This window comes from Oryza glaberrima, chromosome 1, assembly GCF_000147395.1.
Source record: "Oryza glaberrima chromosome 1, OglaRS2, whole genome shotgun sequence".
In the NCBI taxonomy this organism is placed as follows: domain Eukaryota; kingdom Viridiplantae; phylum Streptophyta; class Magnoliopsida; order Poales; family Poaceae; genus Oryza; species Oryza glaberrima.
Genome location: NC_068326.1, coordinates 17,010,389 through 17,028,324, shown reverse-complemented (window position 1 = coordinate 17,028,324; position 17,936 = coordinate 17,010,389). Strand labels below are relative to the sequence as shown.

The 17,936-nt window shown below is 39.1% G+C and overlaps 2 protein-coding genes across 2 annotated transcripts; both read left to right on the top strand.

Moving 5' to 3' along the window:
- The first annotated feature begins 230 nt into the window (after nt 1-230).
- On the top strand, nt 231-3,469 carry LOC127760204 (uncharacterized). Its single transcript, XM_052284424.1, has 3 exons — nt 231-291; nt 392-719; nt 2,012-3,469. Exons 1-3 carry the CDS (start codon nt 288-290, stop codon nt 2,079-2,081), a joined length of 402 nt encoding a protein of 133 aa, XP_052140384.1. The 5' UTR covers nt 231-287; the 3' UTR covers nt 2,082-3,469.
- Nucleotides 3,470-4,043: 574 nt separating this feature from the next.
- On the top strand, nt 4,044-16,906 carry LOC127775150 (ABC transporter G family member 37-like). The gene is made up of 23 exons (XM_052301501.1): nt 4,044-4,174; nt 4,260-4,383; nt 4,609-4,700; nt 5,491-5,575; nt 6,052-6,211; nt 6,680-6,756; nt 8,935-8,985; nt 9,577-9,667; nt 10,159-10,460; nt 10,537-10,809; nt 11,234-11,547; nt 12,221-12,381; nt 12,471-12,574; nt 12,659-12,804; nt 12,921-13,110; nt 13,205-13,537; nt 14,167-14,457; nt 14,532-14,615; nt 14,721-14,854; nt 15,704-15,931; nt 16,042-16,213; nt 16,306-16,560; nt 16,649-16,906. Exons 1-23 carry the CDS (start codon nt 4,044-4,046, stop codon nt 16,904-16,906), a joined length of 4,056 nt encoding a protein of 1,351 aa, XP_052157461.1.
- Nucleotides 16,907-17,936: the final 1,030 nt, after the last annotated feature.

The following is a 17,936-nucleotide window of genomic DNA, read 5'->3' as shown; positions in this document are numbered from 1 at the left end:
CGCTAACATGTGGGGCTCACGTGAGCCCTACTCAACACGTTAGTCAAAATCAGTCAATACTGCGCCGCATAGTGACCAAAAGTGACGCGGTACGATAAGATGGGAAACACCTGGTATTTTTTATTGAGGGATGAATTTTAGACTCGGTGACAAAGTGAGAGACCTAAAGTGAACTTAGTCCTGCCGCAAACCAACCGATCGCTCTTCCTTCCAGTTGCCGACGAGGGTGGTGCTCAGGCGGCTTCTCCTCCGGTCGTCTTGCGTTCCCGCCGGCGTCAGATATTCCGATGTGTGAGTTGAAGCGAGCTTCCCCTGTATTGTATGACCTATTTCCGCGCGTGGTGGTACTTGTTGCCGTTGTCTCAAGTCTTTCCGAATTCCGATCACGCAGGCATCGGCGCCCGCCGCCTGTTCGACGGAATGCCTCCGAGCGAGAAGCGCAGCCGAACAGCAGCGTCGAGCGGCGAGGAGCGGATTGGATCCCTCCCGATTCCCGAACGCGGTCCTCCGGTACGTGTTCTCCTTCCGTCTTGCAATGAGACGTGCGTGCTCCGGTTCTCGTGTTGCCCCCGCTGCTGGTGCGACGTCTGGAAGTCGGTGCCCGTCCTACGCGTCACAGGGAGCTGTGGCGGTGCGGCGGCGTTCAACAAGTTCGTCAGTCATCTCCGCCTCTTGCGCGAGCGCTCACCTCTGATGGAGTTCGAGCTCAGTTTCTTCAGGTACAATCTTTCAGCCTATCAAGCCCATGTAAAAAGCAACTCTCCACGGCGGTGAGGTGGAGACTTCGCTGCATCAAGTTGCAGAGAGTTGGAGCTGCTGCTGGCCAACGTGCCTTTCGTCAGCGCTTGACGAACTTTAGAGCTTGAGTGTTTACAATTTTCTCTAGTTGTCTGGCATTGGAGACTCTACCTTCTAAGTTACTAGGATTATTTAAACAGAAATACTTATTAATAAATTCTCAAAATAGCTTTATGGAAATACTGATATTTATTGGAGAAAAGAAATGAACAGGTACTACCCATTTAAAGGAGAAAAATAAAAAGGCACTATTTTCTGGCTTAGCCACCAATAGAAAAGGGTTACATCTGATGGTTTAATTTTCCATGGACCAGTTTATGTTGCATTTTTTAAAAACACCTGTTTATATTGCGTTTATTGTGCTTGCTGCTTGCATATACAACAGAAGGTGTGCCATTTTGCATAGTTCAAACTCTACCGCCATGACAAAAAAACAGTCTTTTCATCTTCAAGGATATTAGTATCCACTCCATGCATTATAAGAGCTACCAAGTAAGTACAAAGTTCAAAATAAAATAAATAAAAATAAATGATCATCCGATAAGCTAAAGGGACTGTTCACTTTGATGTCATTTTCAACCTTACCAAATTTTGGTAAAGTTGTTAAAAAAGTGGCTACATTTAGTTTGCTACCAAATTTTGGTAACTATATAAGAAATCCTACTAAAATTTTGGTATAGTTGCCAAAATTTTGGCAACTTGCGAAAATTTTGGTAATGCTAAAATTTGGTAAGGTTTTTTTTAGCATCAAAGTGAACAGGCCCAAAATGTATATGAATGATTGTCTGAAACAAATTGACCACGTATGTATACTCATATGCAAATATTAAACTTTCTGTAAAAATCTTACAAACGGCACATTGGCCTTGTTTGGATCCTCCGGGCTATTAAATAGCCCTTTAGAATCTTGCTATTTAGGATTATTAAACGTAGATTACCGACAAAACTGATTTCATAACCCCTAGGCTATTTTGCGAGACGAATCTAATGATGTATATTAATCCATGATTAGCAGCTGATTACTGTAGCATTACTGTAGCAAATCATGGATTAATATACCTCGTTAGATTTGTCTCGCAAAATAGCCTAGGGGTTATGGAATGGGTTTTGTCAGTAATTTACGTTTAATACTCTTAAATAACGAAATTCCGGAGGGCTATTTAATAGCCCTCCGGATCCAAACAGGGCCATTAATTCCTTTATATATTTGCAGTTATGGAAGACAAAGTGGCAGTTGGTGTAAAATCTTACCATTGCCTCCAACTGCATTTCTTGAAGAGTAAAAGGCATGTTAATCTACATGGCAGGTAACTGTATATAATATATATTATAGTACACACTTGTGACTTTTATACAACATGCGATGCAAGTGTGCAGACAGCACAAGCGATTATATATTTGATTCTTGCGTTGGAAAAATAAAGTACTTTTCATTGAGACTTGTGTTCTCTAATCAAGTCGTCATGTATATGGATTGATGTCAAAAGCATTAGACTTCATACGCAGAACAAGGGCATGTGATGGTTATAAAAGATTTTTTTGAGAACCTTTTCATATTTATAAGTTGGCAATAATTTCTTAATAAATGGTGCTATACAAAAATGGAGTTCCTATAAGCCTCACTAATTCCTCTTCGAGTACAGGAGCATACAGACGTGTTACTATAGCTCTGTCCTAATGCAGTGACATGAGTTCTCTTGCCATGCCATTTAGAGAAAGAAAAAGAGAAATAATTATTGCATCCAGATCGTCCCTGGGTTACCCTGCCGTTATTAGTGGACAAAAAGGCAGAACAATGCCTGGCGGCGGGATGCAGAGTGTTGCTTGGTGATGGGAATAGAGCAGCATTTTGGACATACAATTGGTTACCGGAGGGAGGCTCAATCCTGTCGATGGCACCGATCCTATGCTCTTTTATCAAAAATAGGAGCCGTTCTGTGGCTGCAGCTCTCCAGGGCAATGCTTGGGTTACTGACATCAGGGGAGGTCTCTCAATTCAGGCCATCGCTGAATATCTCGCCATCTGGGACTTGGTACAGGGTGTTTTCCTGGACACATCGAGATTGGACGCGATCGTTTGGTTGGCAGAGGCCAATGGTGTTTTCTCAGTAAAATCAGCCTACTCTCTTCTCTGTGCCGGCAAGACGAGGTCGGCAATCAGGAAAATCATTTGGAAGTCTAGGGCGCCGACTAGATGCAAGTTCTTCATGTTTTTGGCGATGCGAGGAGCTTGCTTGACCACTGACAATCTCCAGCGACGGGGTTGGCAAATGGCTTCGATTTGTCATTTATGCTTGGCTGACGGTGAATCCTGCTCACACATCTTCCATGACTGCCCCTTCACGCAGCAAGTTTGGACGCGGATTCGTAGCCGGCTGGACCTCCCCTGTTCCACACCATCGGAGGGTTTAATCAATTGGTGGTACACGGCTCGCAAAACTGTGCACAAGCAGGACCGAAAAACCTTCGACGCCGGGGTGATCCTTGTGACGTGGCTTGTTTGGAAAGAACGCAATGCTAGAATCTTCGACGGAAAAGCTGCATCGGCGGAGCAGGTTTGCGCATCCATCGCGGAGGAATGGGAGTCTTGGAAGGCGGCGGGGCTTCTATGCGCGACCAGTGCGAGTGGCCCTCCGGTTGCTGGGATCGGCTAGCTAGCTAGCGCGTGTGTATGTGGTGAACCAGTCTCCTGGTTCTGTATGTGAGCTTTGGCTCTGTTTGTTTTCTTGCATGTACAGTTTGCTTAAACTCTCTCTTTCTTAATATATACCCCGGCCGGCTTTCGCCGGCCCAGCGAAAAAAATAATTATTGCATGGATTTCACACCATGTAGATGCTGTCTGGTAGATGCTCTCCTTGTCCTTTTACCCATGTTAATTAATATTGATGAGATTCTTCTTAAAATTAAGACCTGTAGGTCAACTGCGTTTATTTGAACATTTGGATACGTTTTCCGTTCTGCAAGAGAAGTGTCTGCGCCGACTTACAGGGTTGCACCCTCAGTCTTCTCACATGCATTTTTTTAGGGACTGTGGAGACCTCCATTTGCATCTCTTTGTTTCCACTGGACATTATTTTGAATTAATTACCAACCCATTGATTCAGCAACCAAAGGGCATATAAGGAAACGAATGGCACCAACATGTTGACTATATATGTATGCACTGCACGAACCAAGAGCATGTGGCCAGGCTAGGGATGCATAGGTAGCATCACTTTGTTCCTTCGTTTAGGCTACTTCTCCAATGGTTTCTACGAATGAGCATCAGGTGGCAGCATCGGAGATGGAGGCGAAGCACCTCGTCGAGCAGCTTGTCGGCGTCACTGGTGATGATCATGAGCGTTTCCTGCTCAGGATCAAGAACCGTTTTGACCGGTGAATGCACTAACCCCTCTGCATATGTGGCCTCAATTTTCTTTCACCATAATTATATTTGAAACATATTAATGATTTCTTGCAGTGTTGGCTTGGAGCTTCCAACGATAGAGGTGCGTGCCGAGGGGCTTGCGGTGGAGGCAGAGGCGTACACTTGGAGATCACCGGCAGCACCCACAGTCTTCACCTCCATGGGCAACACACTTCTGGTATATGTTGTGCAATGATGTGGAAAGTAAAAAAAATGCATCAAAACATTTCTTGATCTCATATAATCTCCCAGCATACAAAAATAATAATTTTTGTCACTTCATATAATTGTTTTGGCAAATATTAATTTTTTGCCTACATGGATTATTGCATTGCACTAGTGGGTTCTCATCTGTAGGTCACTAGGAAGTGTGATATGAACTGTTCTGTGGTCTGTTCTGTAGGCCCTTGCAAACGCTATGCATGTGTTACCAATTACCTGGAAGACCAAGTATACCATCCTGCATGAGACTAATGCCATCATCAAGCCATGCAGGTACCGAGTACAGCAGGGATTATTGTTCTAATATTTATGCTTATTTAGCCTATATATCATGATAGTTAATCTTGATGACTTTATATTGTGTGTCTAGGCAATACATATTACATCAAGTTACTGATGAATGTGGATTGTGAAACACATTTGTGCTCACTTGGTCCTAAACAATAGCAGCTGGTACAACTGCTAGTTTTTTAGAAGAAAAAAGGATCATAAGGGTCTGTTTGGTATAGCTCCAACTCCTAAATATAACTCCAGGAGTTGAGTCTGAAGTGGAGTTGTGGAGCTGCCTAAACCCAACTCCACAACTCTAGTACATTTTGTGAGAGAGCTCCACCTAACTCCACTCCCAGTTTTGGTGGAGCTGAAACTGTTTGGCTGAGCTCCAGCTCCAAGAGGGGTGAAGTTGGAGCTGGAGCTGTGTCAAACAAGCCCTATCTAGTTGATATTAACTAATTGATCAATGCAACTGAAAGATTTATAAATATTGAAAACTACTGTAAATTCTTCCGAAAACTAGCCTCACTGTGGTGGCATAGATGGTAGGCATTGTCCCTGTCTTGAATAGTGTTTTTTTTCGTGTAAACTTCAAAAATTTCATGTTTGGCAGCATCAGTGTTTATAAATATTGAACACTACTATATGCATGGCCCTGTCCAGAAAATTTCTACGTCACCCTGCTTAGTTATATATGTCCATGAATTCAATAATATATTATTGTTGATTTCTATGATGATTCTCTTGCAGTTAACTTTGATCTTTTTTTTTTTCCTGCCTTTCTTTCAAGGATGACTTTACTTTTAGGTTCTGCGGGATCAGGAAAAAGCACATTGCTGAAAGCCTTGTCTGGAAAGTTAGATCGAAGGCTGCAGGTCAATTAATATGTTTTATGTTTTTCTGAAGATTACCATGTCAATCTGTCCTGGAAGGCATTTTTTTTCTTGCTCTGCTAAATTCGCTCGTCAAGCTGAAGCTTCTGTTAGTCAGTAAATACCATATTTGTCTTATTCTTAGAAAGTGACTTTGATTAATAAATTCTAACTTGAAATATCTAATGACTAGTCACCTTGAATAAGCAATTCTGTCATTCATTTAAATATAACCAGAAGTCACCTTCATACTTTAACTAGTTTCCAGGGTAAATCATGTTGGTCAATGAACTCTTGGATGGACTATGCTAAAAAAAAATATCATCAACCTCCATGAAGATAACAAAGGAAAATATGCTCATTGATGATTGCGACCAATCACTTGTTAAGCATTTAAACTATTGCAGGCAACTAGACACTCAAATACTCAATCATCTGTTCCAGCATCAAAATTAACGTGTACTCATAAAGCACTACAGGTGTCAGGGAGAGTCACCTACAATGGCCATGGGATGGAACAGTTTGTTCCGGAGAGGACAGCAGCATACATTAGTCAGGAAGACCTTCACGCCGGGGAGATGACCGTGAGGGAGACTCTGGCTTTCTCGGCGAGGTGTCTAGGCACTGGTGACCGCCAAGGTAATTATATATCATTAATCACGTTTACAAGTGAACCATAAATATTTTTTTGAATGCAGTGGCAGGAGAGCTACCTGATTATAATTTAATCAGGAGAAACAATGACTTCTCATTGAAACTACTAATTAGTAAGACTGACTTTAGTTAGTATGTCAACGACATGATTTGCACGTTCAACAGTTGGAAAAACCTAGGGGCGTAGGAGGCAGAAGATCAGAGGTTTGGCCCCTTCCATGGTCTGAGAAATACTACTGTAATTACTGTAGTTTAAGTAAATTTCAGACAACTTAACACCATGGGCCCCTCCCAGCAGACAAAGTTTTCAACCTTTGGCTCCACTTGACATTTTCATGGAGGCTGTTGATTCCACATGTTCTGATGTCATTTTCAAGGAGACTGTTGATTGCACATGTTTTGATGTTCTGTGATTAGTCAGTTAATTAATTGATGTTTGATCTCTGCTCTCAGATTTGCTGAATGAGCTGACGAGGAGAGAGAAGGAAGCAAATGTCACACCAGAACATGACATAGACATGTTCATGAAGGTGATGTAACTCTTTTCTTCTATTTGGAGAGACCAAGCTTGGTTTTATTTCTCTATGGTGATAGAATATATATATTAATTAATTGTACTTCCATAAATATCATTCATAGTTTCTTAATTGTAAGAATAGTACTATTACACGTGATTTATTAAAGCTGTCATTTTTGTAACTATGCTTTCATTTCAATGAACAAGCTTTGTAGTTGAACTTTTACAGTTAACAGAATAATTTGAAATCCCAGATTTTAGATACTGCAGTTTTATTAGTCCTAAAATTGTAAAGGATGAGACATCTGTGGAGAATAGATCTTTTCCCCTAGAGTTCCTTGCCCTTCTGCCATCCCACACCACCGTGGCTTCAGAGTCCCTATGCAGCTTATCGAGTCACCATCCTTTGGGACCACGTGAGAAGGTGAAGCAAGGTCTCATATGCTGCCACCGGGTGAAGGTAATAATGTGGGCTACCATGTCGAGCAAAAAGGTAAAACAGGCCGGCAACTTGTTGGCCGCAAGAGCCCCACAGCTCGCTGGGAAGCGGAGTAGGGTGTAGCAGTCACGGTTCAGAAAACCAGCAGTTACCACAGCTTGATCTTATCTGCATGTCCTAATTCACGGGATGTGCATATTGATGATTACAATTTTCAACATTTGAAAAACATAATAAAAATCTCAGCCGTTGATTGCATCTACCAAATAAATTCGATGATTAAGATTTTTTTTTTATTTTGTATTAGCATGTGACTTTCTAGCTTTATTTTTGTATTAGCAAGTGAATTTACAGTATTTTTATTTTCAATCATTAACATGTGGGTGGCTTCTAACATAACCTCCAATTAGTATAGATAAAGGTAAATATTTGGCTTGCTGATTATCTAGCTCAGGAAGGTAGTGAAAATTTTGAAATATACTATTCAAAATTCAAAGGGCATGTTTGCTTTGCTGCCCTGGGTACCATATGCCTGGCCTAGATTGCCCCACAGGCCTGGGGGCCTGCGTCTGTTTAGTTGCCAAGCCCAGGCTACCGGAATTGAGTCTAGCTTGATGATACTCAATCCGCCGTTCTTCTATTCGACCGATCATCGCATGATTGTTGAATGTTGAGGGAAAAAAAGGGTCTGTTTATGCTATTTCTACAGATGTTTCTCGGTAGGGTTGATTGAGTGGTGTGTTCTCTTCTTTTTTCGATGAGTGATGTGTATCTTTTTTTTTTTTTTTTTGGCTACCAGTTACACATTCAATCAATCTACACAGTTGTTGTTCAGTTTGAAAAGAAATCTACACAATTGTTGAAGACTAAGTATATTATGGACTCATAGATTTCGGAGTCAGATTAGGGTACTTGATTTTTTTTTCAGATAATGGATTACGGTACTTGATTAAACTGATAAGAAAAGATATTGCACATCATCTTAATGCGATTGGTCTGTGCCTTCTTTCACTGTTGGTGGTACTTGATCTGCAGTTGAGAGTTGTTTTTTTTTTTTTAAAGCCGGGATGGCCAAAGGAGGAGGCCATCAAAATTCTTATTAAGATTGCGGAGTTGAGATTTTGCTTCTGTCTTGTCAATCCAAGTCTGCTGCTCTCTCGCTGTTTTCGTTAATGCAGTACTACTGCATCAATTTCTTATCAGATAGTCCAATGCTTTTTCTTCTCCCGATACGTCTCTTTATCATGGTAACAACTCCAACTCTTGTCAGGCTCCTTGCGGGACTTTTTCCTTCCTAGCACCACCGTCTTGAGCTTCGATTTTGCTGCCATTCTTCCCTGTGACTGTCCCTCTTCAGCTTGATTTGGCTAGACATTTCCACAACAATCCATCAACAAACAAAATCTTAGAAAGAAAAACATCTTGGTTATTGAGTAAGGGAAGATCTACTCCACTTATTTTGCTTGACCAAATCTTATAATTTGTTTTTTCATATATAGGTACCAGCTACAGTTGAGTAAGAAATACAACCATAATTTCAGTTGTAGTCACTAGAGTCCAATTACAAGTACAATAGGTAGTTGAACCCCGTGTTGTGTCTTAGCTCCAACAGTTCGATCCTAAAATATGTCCTTCTGGCTGAGTTCTAGTGTTGGATCTAATAAATTGAACTTCCATGTATTTCAGTATTATGTACAAAAATGCCACTGTTTTTTTATTTATTTAATTTAATTCATAGTACCAATCTTGCAGGAATCTGCAAATGGAGGCGAGAGCAAAATAGTAATAAACTATATAATGCAGGTTTGTCTCTAGACTTTTAGTTTGTACTTTATGTACAGTTTTTCCCTTCATGAAAATATGATACCCACAGTTTCTAAACTTTGGATGGAAGTCCATCTAGCACCCTAAACTTTAAAACCGGACATGCAACCCCCTAAACTTTGGAAAACCGTTCATATTACCCTTTAAGGTGGTTTTGGACGGTGGTTTTACATATTTTAAAAGCTCAAACGAACAACTTTAAATAACTAATACAACATATTTGCATATCATCAGTTGTAAGTCATCAATTTATACTTATACAGTGATACCGTACTATTATTATGTTGGTACTTATTTGTAAGGGAGAGCTAACAAGTGGTAAAAAGAAAGATTTAAGTGGAGATTTTAATATATATGTCCGATGTGTATGTCACGTGATCAAACTCATCCAATTTATATACGAATTAGATAAAAACCACTATACAAAACCACCATAGGGGGTTGGATATCTGGTTTTAAAATTCAGGGTGCTAGATAGACTTCTATCTAAAGTTTAGGGGGGTATTTGGACTTTTTCCTTGTATTAATATTAGAGTTCCTTTGACCGCTAACATCTTTTTATCACTGCAGATCTTAGGACTACATATCTGTGCAGATACGTTGGTTGGAAATGATATGGCTAGAGGCATATCTGGTGGGCAAAGGAAACGTGTCACTATAGGTATACTTTGTACATTAGGGTCATATCATATTCAATTTTCTATAACGCTGGTTACTAAAGTACGGGCTATTATGACTTAACTACTTGTCTACTTGTATGTTCTTGACATTGCACAAGTCAAGCTTATTAATAAAGCATAAAAAAGTAATACTACCTCTATTTTTTTTACTAAATAACGCCGTTGACTTTTAGACACACTTTTGACCATTCGTCTTATTTAAAAAAATTACATAATTATCATTTATTTTGTTGCGAATTGTTTTATCACTAAAAATACTTTAAGCATGATTTATATCTAATGCATTTGCACAAATTTTTTTAATAAGACAAATGGTTAAACATGTGTCTAAAAGTCAACGATGTCATCTATTAAAAAACAAAGAGTATGAGGTAATGAGGTCTACAAAACCATGATCATACCTCGGCTATATATGACAGTAACAGATAAATAAGCACTGTTGTACAGAAATAACATAGTAGAATGGTTGCAGGGGAAATGCTCATTGGTCCGGCAAGAGCCCTATTCATGGATGATATCTCGACTGGGCTTGACAGCTCAACTGCATTCCAGATAGTGAATTTTCTACGGCAAATGGTTCACATCCTTGGGGAAACAGCTGTAATCTCTCTACTTCAACCATCACAAGAAATGTATGACCTTTTTGATGATATCATCTTCCTCTCAGAAGGACATATTGTGTATCAAGGCCCCAAGGAGAAAGCTGTTGATTTCTTTGAGTCACTGGGCTTCATATGTCCTCACAGAAAAGCTATTGCTGACTTTTTATTAGAAGTAGGTTAACTCTTGCATCAAATTTTTACATTAACTATGGTGTTTTCCTCATGCTGTTGACCTTTTTGCTTGAAAGGTGACCTCAAGAAAAGATCAGCAGCAATACTGGTCAAGGGAAGATGAACCTTATCGGTACTTCACAGTGGAACGGTTTTCCGAGGCCTTTCATACTGGCCAGACCATTACAAAGGTTCTTGAAGTACCACTAGAGAGGAATCTGAGCTCTTTATCTGCTCTAGAAACTTCAAAGTATGGTGTGAGAAAAAGGAAGTTGGTCAAAGCCATATTTTCTAGAGAATTACGTCTTTTGAGGAGGAATCCATCCGTCTACATAGTAAATTGTGTGAATGTGAGTTTATACATACTACTCTATGAGTAAATGCTAGAATGACTTACATTATGAAACGGAGGAAATAGTAGAAATTTTATATCTAGCGCACTAGTGTAAAGCCTCAGTAATGTTCTAGGAATAGTGTTTGATGAGCTCAGAATGTCCAAAGAAACACAGTGAGCTTGTCTACCATCCTATTCACACTCACGTGGAGACACTAAACAGTTGGAAACAATTGGTTTTGTAGCCAATTTTGCCACACATTATGATTCCTAAAGTTAAGTTTTCTACTCATTTTACTAGCAAGTTGCACAACTTTGTGCTGTGAGCCTGTCTTCCCTGGATACCGTGCCAACTTGACAATTATAACTTACCACACTTATAACCTGTATTTCTCATTACTAAACAATGGTCCATTAAAATTAACATTCTGTTTTGACAGCTCACGGTGTTATCATTCGTCGCAATGACCGTATTCTGGCACAATAATATGCGCCATGACTCAGTGGATGATGGTGGGATATATTTGGGGGTTTTATTCTTCTTTGTGGCCGAAACCATGTTCAGTAATATGTGTGATCTTGGTGGAACAATCATGAAATTGCCACTTTTCTTCAAGCAAAGAGATGTTTTCTATCCAGCGTGGGCTTATACTTTTCCTACATGGATTCTTAAGATTCCTATTACACTTATCCAAGTCACAATCTGGGTTACTATGACATACTACCCAATTGGATTTGACCGAAATATTGGGAGGTGAGCATTAGAAATGAATGGTAATGTGGTTCTCTTATATGTAATTTACCTAGCATAATTTTGTTTTGATGTTGCAATGCTTGGTTTCTATGCTAAGTTAAAATTATAAGTTAGCATATTTATTCTTGTCAGAGGTAAGATACCTCATCCTAGACTCAAAGTTCTTTCCTTCTCTTTATTACTGTAGTAAAGGGACATTACATTTTGCAAATTTAGTATGTCATTGCATTGACTGAAACAGTGTTGTACACTTAATAACAAAAGTTCTGTGTGCAGTTGGGTTACTGTAATGCTTATTTCCTTTGGTTACTACATTTAAGTAACATTTGTCTTTTCTCGAAAATTTAAGTAACATTTGTCATATATGTAGCTGTGGTTCTTTTTATCTTCTGTTGTGTTGTGATCTTGCATTGGTTTTATCAGATACTGGCTGTAGGAAATGTAAATTTGGTTTCAGAAAAAAAAAGAAAGATTTGAATAATCAAGCAGACATAAGATTTATGACAATTATTGTCTTCTGCTGAGCAAAAATAAAAATCAAGAGGCGATATGTGTGTGACTTTGTGCACTTCTGACTGCCATCTCAGATATAAGATTTTAGTTAGCAGGAGTCCGTGTATAGTGGTAATTTGCATTTTCTTTCTGTATCTAAATGAAGACATTCTTCTTTCAGGCTTGCCAAGCACTACTTCTTGCTGCTAGCACTCGGTCAGATGTCATCTTCCCTCTTCCGTTTGGTTGCTGGAGTCACAAGAAACATGTTTGCAGCAAAAATATTTGGAACTTTCACAATGCTTCTTCTTCTGCTCTTAAGCGGATTTGTAGTTTCAAGCAGTAAATATGCATCTAGAAACCATTTCCCTGATTTATATTTGATATTTTTCTTATTTTCATATTCTTATTGTTTTTGTCCTGTCGTTCAGAAAATCTAAATAAGTTTTGGATGCTTGGCTACTGGATCTCACCATTGATGTATGCACAGAATGCCATTTCAACAAATGAATTTACTGCTCACAGCTGGAGTAAAGTATATACGTTACCTTTATATTTTCTCTTTTTTTTTTAAAGAAAAAAAGAGCACAGTTGACATAGTATGCATTTTTCTTTACAGGTACTTCCTGGATCGTCAGAATCATTAGGAGCTAGTGTCTTAAAATCTCGTGGGCTATTTTTAGAAACAAAGTGGTATTGGGTTGGCTTAGGTGCTCTGGTTGGATACACATTTCTCTTCAACTGCCTCTACACTGTGGCTTTGGCATGCTTCAAATGTATGCTATGTTTTGTGTGACTCAAGTCGCTATTGTTTAGAACTGTTTGCAGTTAAACCAAGGCTAAGTGGATAATCATGTCTTACTTGCAGCACCTGGTAGAACCTTTTTGTTAGGAGGTCCAAAGGTTCTAAACAAAAAACTTGAGGAACTGAGCAGAAATACTCCAGTAAAATCTCAGCAAAAAAGAGTTACAAATGAGTTGCAGAGTTCTGTAAGCAGAAGGGCAACACTTCCATTTATGCCACTCTCACTTACCTTTAACGACATAAGATATTCAGTTGACATGCCAAAGGTAAAAACGCTCCTCATATTATCTAACCAAAACTTTTAAACAGTAAAAAGAAATTGATTTGATCAGTTATTTCTTAAACATGCAAATTTATTAGGAAAAAAAAGTGTGTGCTGGGACAGAAGATCGATTGGAGATACTGAAGGGTGTGAGTGGTGCCTTCAGGCCAGGTGTGTTGACTGCATTGATGGGCTTCAGTGGTGCTGGCAAGACCACGCTGATGGATGTTTTAGCTGGAAGGAAAACTGGAGGCTACACTGAAGGGACAATAAATATCTCTGGTTACCCAAAGAAGCAAGAAACATTTTCCCGTGTGTTTGGATACTGTGAACAGTCAAACATCCACTCTCCACACTTGACTGTGCTTGAGTCACTTCTGTTTTCTGCATGGCTTCGATTACCCTCAGAGATCGACTCAATGACAAGAAAGGTCAGTACCAGAAAGACAAGAAATACTGCTCCCTCCATCTACTTTTGATAGTCATATTTCCAAATCTGAAAATTTTATTTTTGATAGGCATATTTCAATTCAACAACCTATCATCTTAATGACTGTCTCGGATTTAATGCATAACTCTCCATTCTTTCACACAAGATTGGCTACTTGAGCATCGTGAAATGTAAATATTAATGAATCGCTTGTTTACGAGGAATGACTAGTAGCCTGTTTAAATGGATGATAAGTAGAATTAATTATCCTTGGTCTGTGTGTCAAGATAAAATATGACTATCAAAAGTAGATGGAGGGAGTATTAGGTTGATATCAAGTTATGATTTCTGTGAGAAAAATTGAGAGGAGGCTGAATGAATAATTTGTTTAAATTTATGCATTATCTCGTAGCTTCAGTCCTAACTGAATGTACATTCAGTAAATGTGTAGAGCGCTATCTACTTTCTCTATCCCAAAATATAGCAACCTAGGACCGAATTAGGCACATCCTAGTACCACTAATCCAGTCCTAGGTTACTATATTTTGATTCGTAGTACTAAGATGTGTTCTAAGTTGCTATATTTTGGGACGAATGGAGTAATTGCTTTAATGGCAACTTTTGATGTAGATGTTTGTTGAGAATGTGATGGAGCTTTTGGAGCTTACATCACTTCAAGATGCACATGTTGGACTTGCTGAGGAGAATGGCCTTTCAAGTGAGCAAAGGAGGAGACTAACCATCGCAGTGGAGCTTGTTGCTAATCCTTCTATCATTTTCATGGATGAACCAACCTCAGGGCTTGATGCTCGGGGTGCAGCAATTGTGATGAGGACTGTCAGGAACCTTGTCGACACCGGTAAAACCATTGTTTGCACTATCCACCAGCCAAGTATTGACATATTTGAATCCTTGGATGAGGTAAGGAAGCTTGTACTTCTAGATGAGAACATGTAATCTATTGATCCGTGTAATGTACCCTAAATGAACTATAGCTTTTTCTACTGAACCAAGGAGGGGAGGAAATATATGTTGGTCCATTAGGAAGCCATTCTTCTGAGCTTATCAAATACTTTGAGGTTAGCTAATTGAAAGTGTGAAAAGAAAAATGTTTTTTACTACTATGTTCATTCTTTCATATAATACCTTGAAGCAAAATAATCTTTGCAATTGGTACTTTTCAGGGAATAGAATGTGTCAATAGGATAAAAGATGGGTATAACCCTGCAACATGGATGTTGGAGGTGACCTCAACTGTTCAGGAGCAGATGTCAGGGATTGATTTTTCTGAAATATACAAAAAATCAGAACTATATCAGTAAGTGAGGTTTATCCATTTACTCTTAAACTCTTTGAAAACAATCAAGAATTTGAATGATATTATAGTACAAAAACTATCTTCCGTGAAGTTGTAATTTTCGGCAGCCAATTTTTTTGGGAAATTTCTAGTTGACTGCGTGCTCTAGAAGGAGTGAAATGGCCGTGTCTTTAACCAGGAAAGCTGCTCGTGGGCACAGGTGCTGGCTGCGATTTCTGAAGAAGCCAGTCTTTGGTCCACGGCTGGGGCAAACCTGCCTCATATCGCTGTGTAATTGTTTTTCTCGGTTGCTCTATGTTGTCACGGCACTTAGATTGTACTAGCATTTGGGAGGGTCGACCCCACTAAGTCGGCTTTTGTATCTGTTCTCTAATCTTAATACAGAGGTGCGCAAGTCTTTTGTGTATTTCCTAAAAAAATATTTGGAGAAATAGCTGCGAAGTAGGTATTTTGCCAGGGATTGGACACTATATTTTTTAGCGAGCATATTGGTCCTTGTGTAAGTAAACAACCATAATAAAACTAAATTATCCATTATTTACATTTTTATGGTCATCTGTTGCTAAACTGAGATGGATAATGAATCACTGCCATATCTCTTACATCTGATGAATATATCTGTTAAAAAAAATTTAGTGTATGCTTGTTAATTCCTTTTTGTTATGAGATAAAAAGCATATCCTAGTGCTTTACTTTGTTGTCCTGCTTTTTGGAGAAAAAAACTTTATTGTCCTCTATTATATTTATTCTCCTTGAACTATATTTTTCCAATGCAAATTAATTTTATTTTGCATTGTATTTTTAAGATGTGCAATACTAATATGATATAAGCTGTATTTATGGTTTTAGGAGAAACAAGGCCTTGATAGAAGAAATAAGCAGGGCTCCTGCTAACTCTGGTGATCTCCTTTTCCCCAATAAATATTCACAGACTTTCTTCAAGCAATGCCTAATATGCTTGTGGAAGCAAAATTTGTTGTATTGGAGGAATATTCATTACACTGGACGTAGATTTTTTGTTACTACTGTCATTGCACTGCTTTTTGGCACAGTATTTTGGAACCTTGGCATGAAAAGGTGGGTCTTCCATTTATCATAAGAACTTTTTTTTTCTAGTCAAGAAGATAATGTCTTTTTTTTCATTATTTTGGTCCTTGAAGTGCATCACATGTCTCTACACCTTACAGAACGAAACCACAAGATTTGTTTAATTCCATGGGCTCAATGTACTCTGCCGTTCTAGTGCTCGGCATTCAGAATGCGTCTGGTATACAGCCAGTGATCGCAATGGAAAGGATAGTTTTCTACAGAGAAAGAGCATCTGGAATGTACTCTGCCCTTCCTTACGCATTTGCACAAGTAACTATTTATCTCACTGGTTCACACTGAATAATGCTTCTATTTTGGCATATTTTTCCTGTAACTTGACAAGAAGTTGTGTATGATTGCAGGTTGCTATTGAACTGCCGTACGTGTTTGTTCAGACTTTGATATACGGAGTTTTGGTATACACAATGATAGGATTCGAGTGGACTATAGCTAAATTCTTCTGGTACTTATTCTTCATGTACTTCACGCTTCTGTACTTCACATTCTTTGGAATGATGACCGTGGGTATTGCGCCCAACGGTGTTATAGCAGCGGTATTATCCACTGCCTTTTATGGCTTTTGGAATCTTTTCTCTGGGTTTCTCATCCCTGTATATGTGAGTTTCTCCGCACTCTGTCCATTATCCAAATGAATTCTCGCTACTAGCTGAAAGTAACTGGTTTTGCATTGATGTTCTAATGCAGAAAATTCCTATCTGGTGGAGATGGTACTATTGGATATGCCCAGTTGCATGGACATTGTACGGTCTGGGTGCCTCACAGTTTGGGGATGTTGAGGAGAAACTTGACACTGGTGAGACTGTAGCAAAGTTTATGAGGAGTTGCTATGGTTTTAAGCATGAATTCTTGGAAATGGTCGCGATAGTGACCATGGCATGTCCCGTAGCTTTCGCATTTTTATTTGGCATTTCTCTGAAGAATATCAACTTTCAGAAGAGATGAAACTGCCCTTGCAAGTTGCATAATTGAGACTGCCCTCGCAAGTTGCAAAATGTTCTCTGAAAGCCTGATTTTTAGTGTCAGATTGTCTTGATAAGGATCAGTCAGGATAACAGCAATTTGGATGTGGGAGCCGAAACGTACAAGCAGAGTATACATAAACCCCTTGTCTACCAGAGGAAAAGGGTTTCTGAACAGTTTATGTTGCAAATATATAGGGAGTATACTATAATAGATCCATCAGCAGATGATAACTGGGTCTAATAAATTTGTAACCGTGTATTCCTTTTGTTCTTTGATCTGAGGTGTGCTTTTTTCCAACATTCTTCCCTTTCTTTTCTCATCAGGCAAAGCCGAAAATAGGAAAGTAAGTGAAATGATGTTCTAATTGTCATCCAGCGGGTGATGTATAACTAAGTGACAGTAATTGCTTTGCACTCGTCATCAATAAATGAAACGTGTTTATATGGTTGGCTAGGTCACGCTGTTTTGGATGTGCTTGTTCTTAGTTTCTCCGTATACCATTTATGGGATAATTATTGGCCACTTTTTTTTTAAACTAAACAGCAGTATGAGATCTACCGATATATTAAGAAGAAGATAGTTGGCCCTGTTTATAAGGAAAACCAGAACCAAAAACCATATAACTGCACGGCTTACTACGGGGAAGCCGGTGAAACCCTGCATAGAAGACTAAACAAAAACCTGTGGTGAAACAACTAAGAGACACGATGGTGACCGAGGGAGGAGCGAGTTCAACAAGGCGAGGCCTCCAAGAAAGGAAGCAACGACAGAGCCGATGCCAACTCTTGCCCAAAACTGGGCTGGGTTTTCACCCAAAAGGAGAGAGACAAGAGAGCAACACCTCCAAGGAGGAAACGGATTATTGTGTCATGAGTGGCTATTTTGTCATATTTCTTGCGACCGTTTTCTCAGTAGAATATATACTACTTGTTTTACATTATAATTTGTTTGACTTTTTTTTTCTAGATATTAAGTTTGACAAGTTTATAAAAAAATTAATAGCATCTGA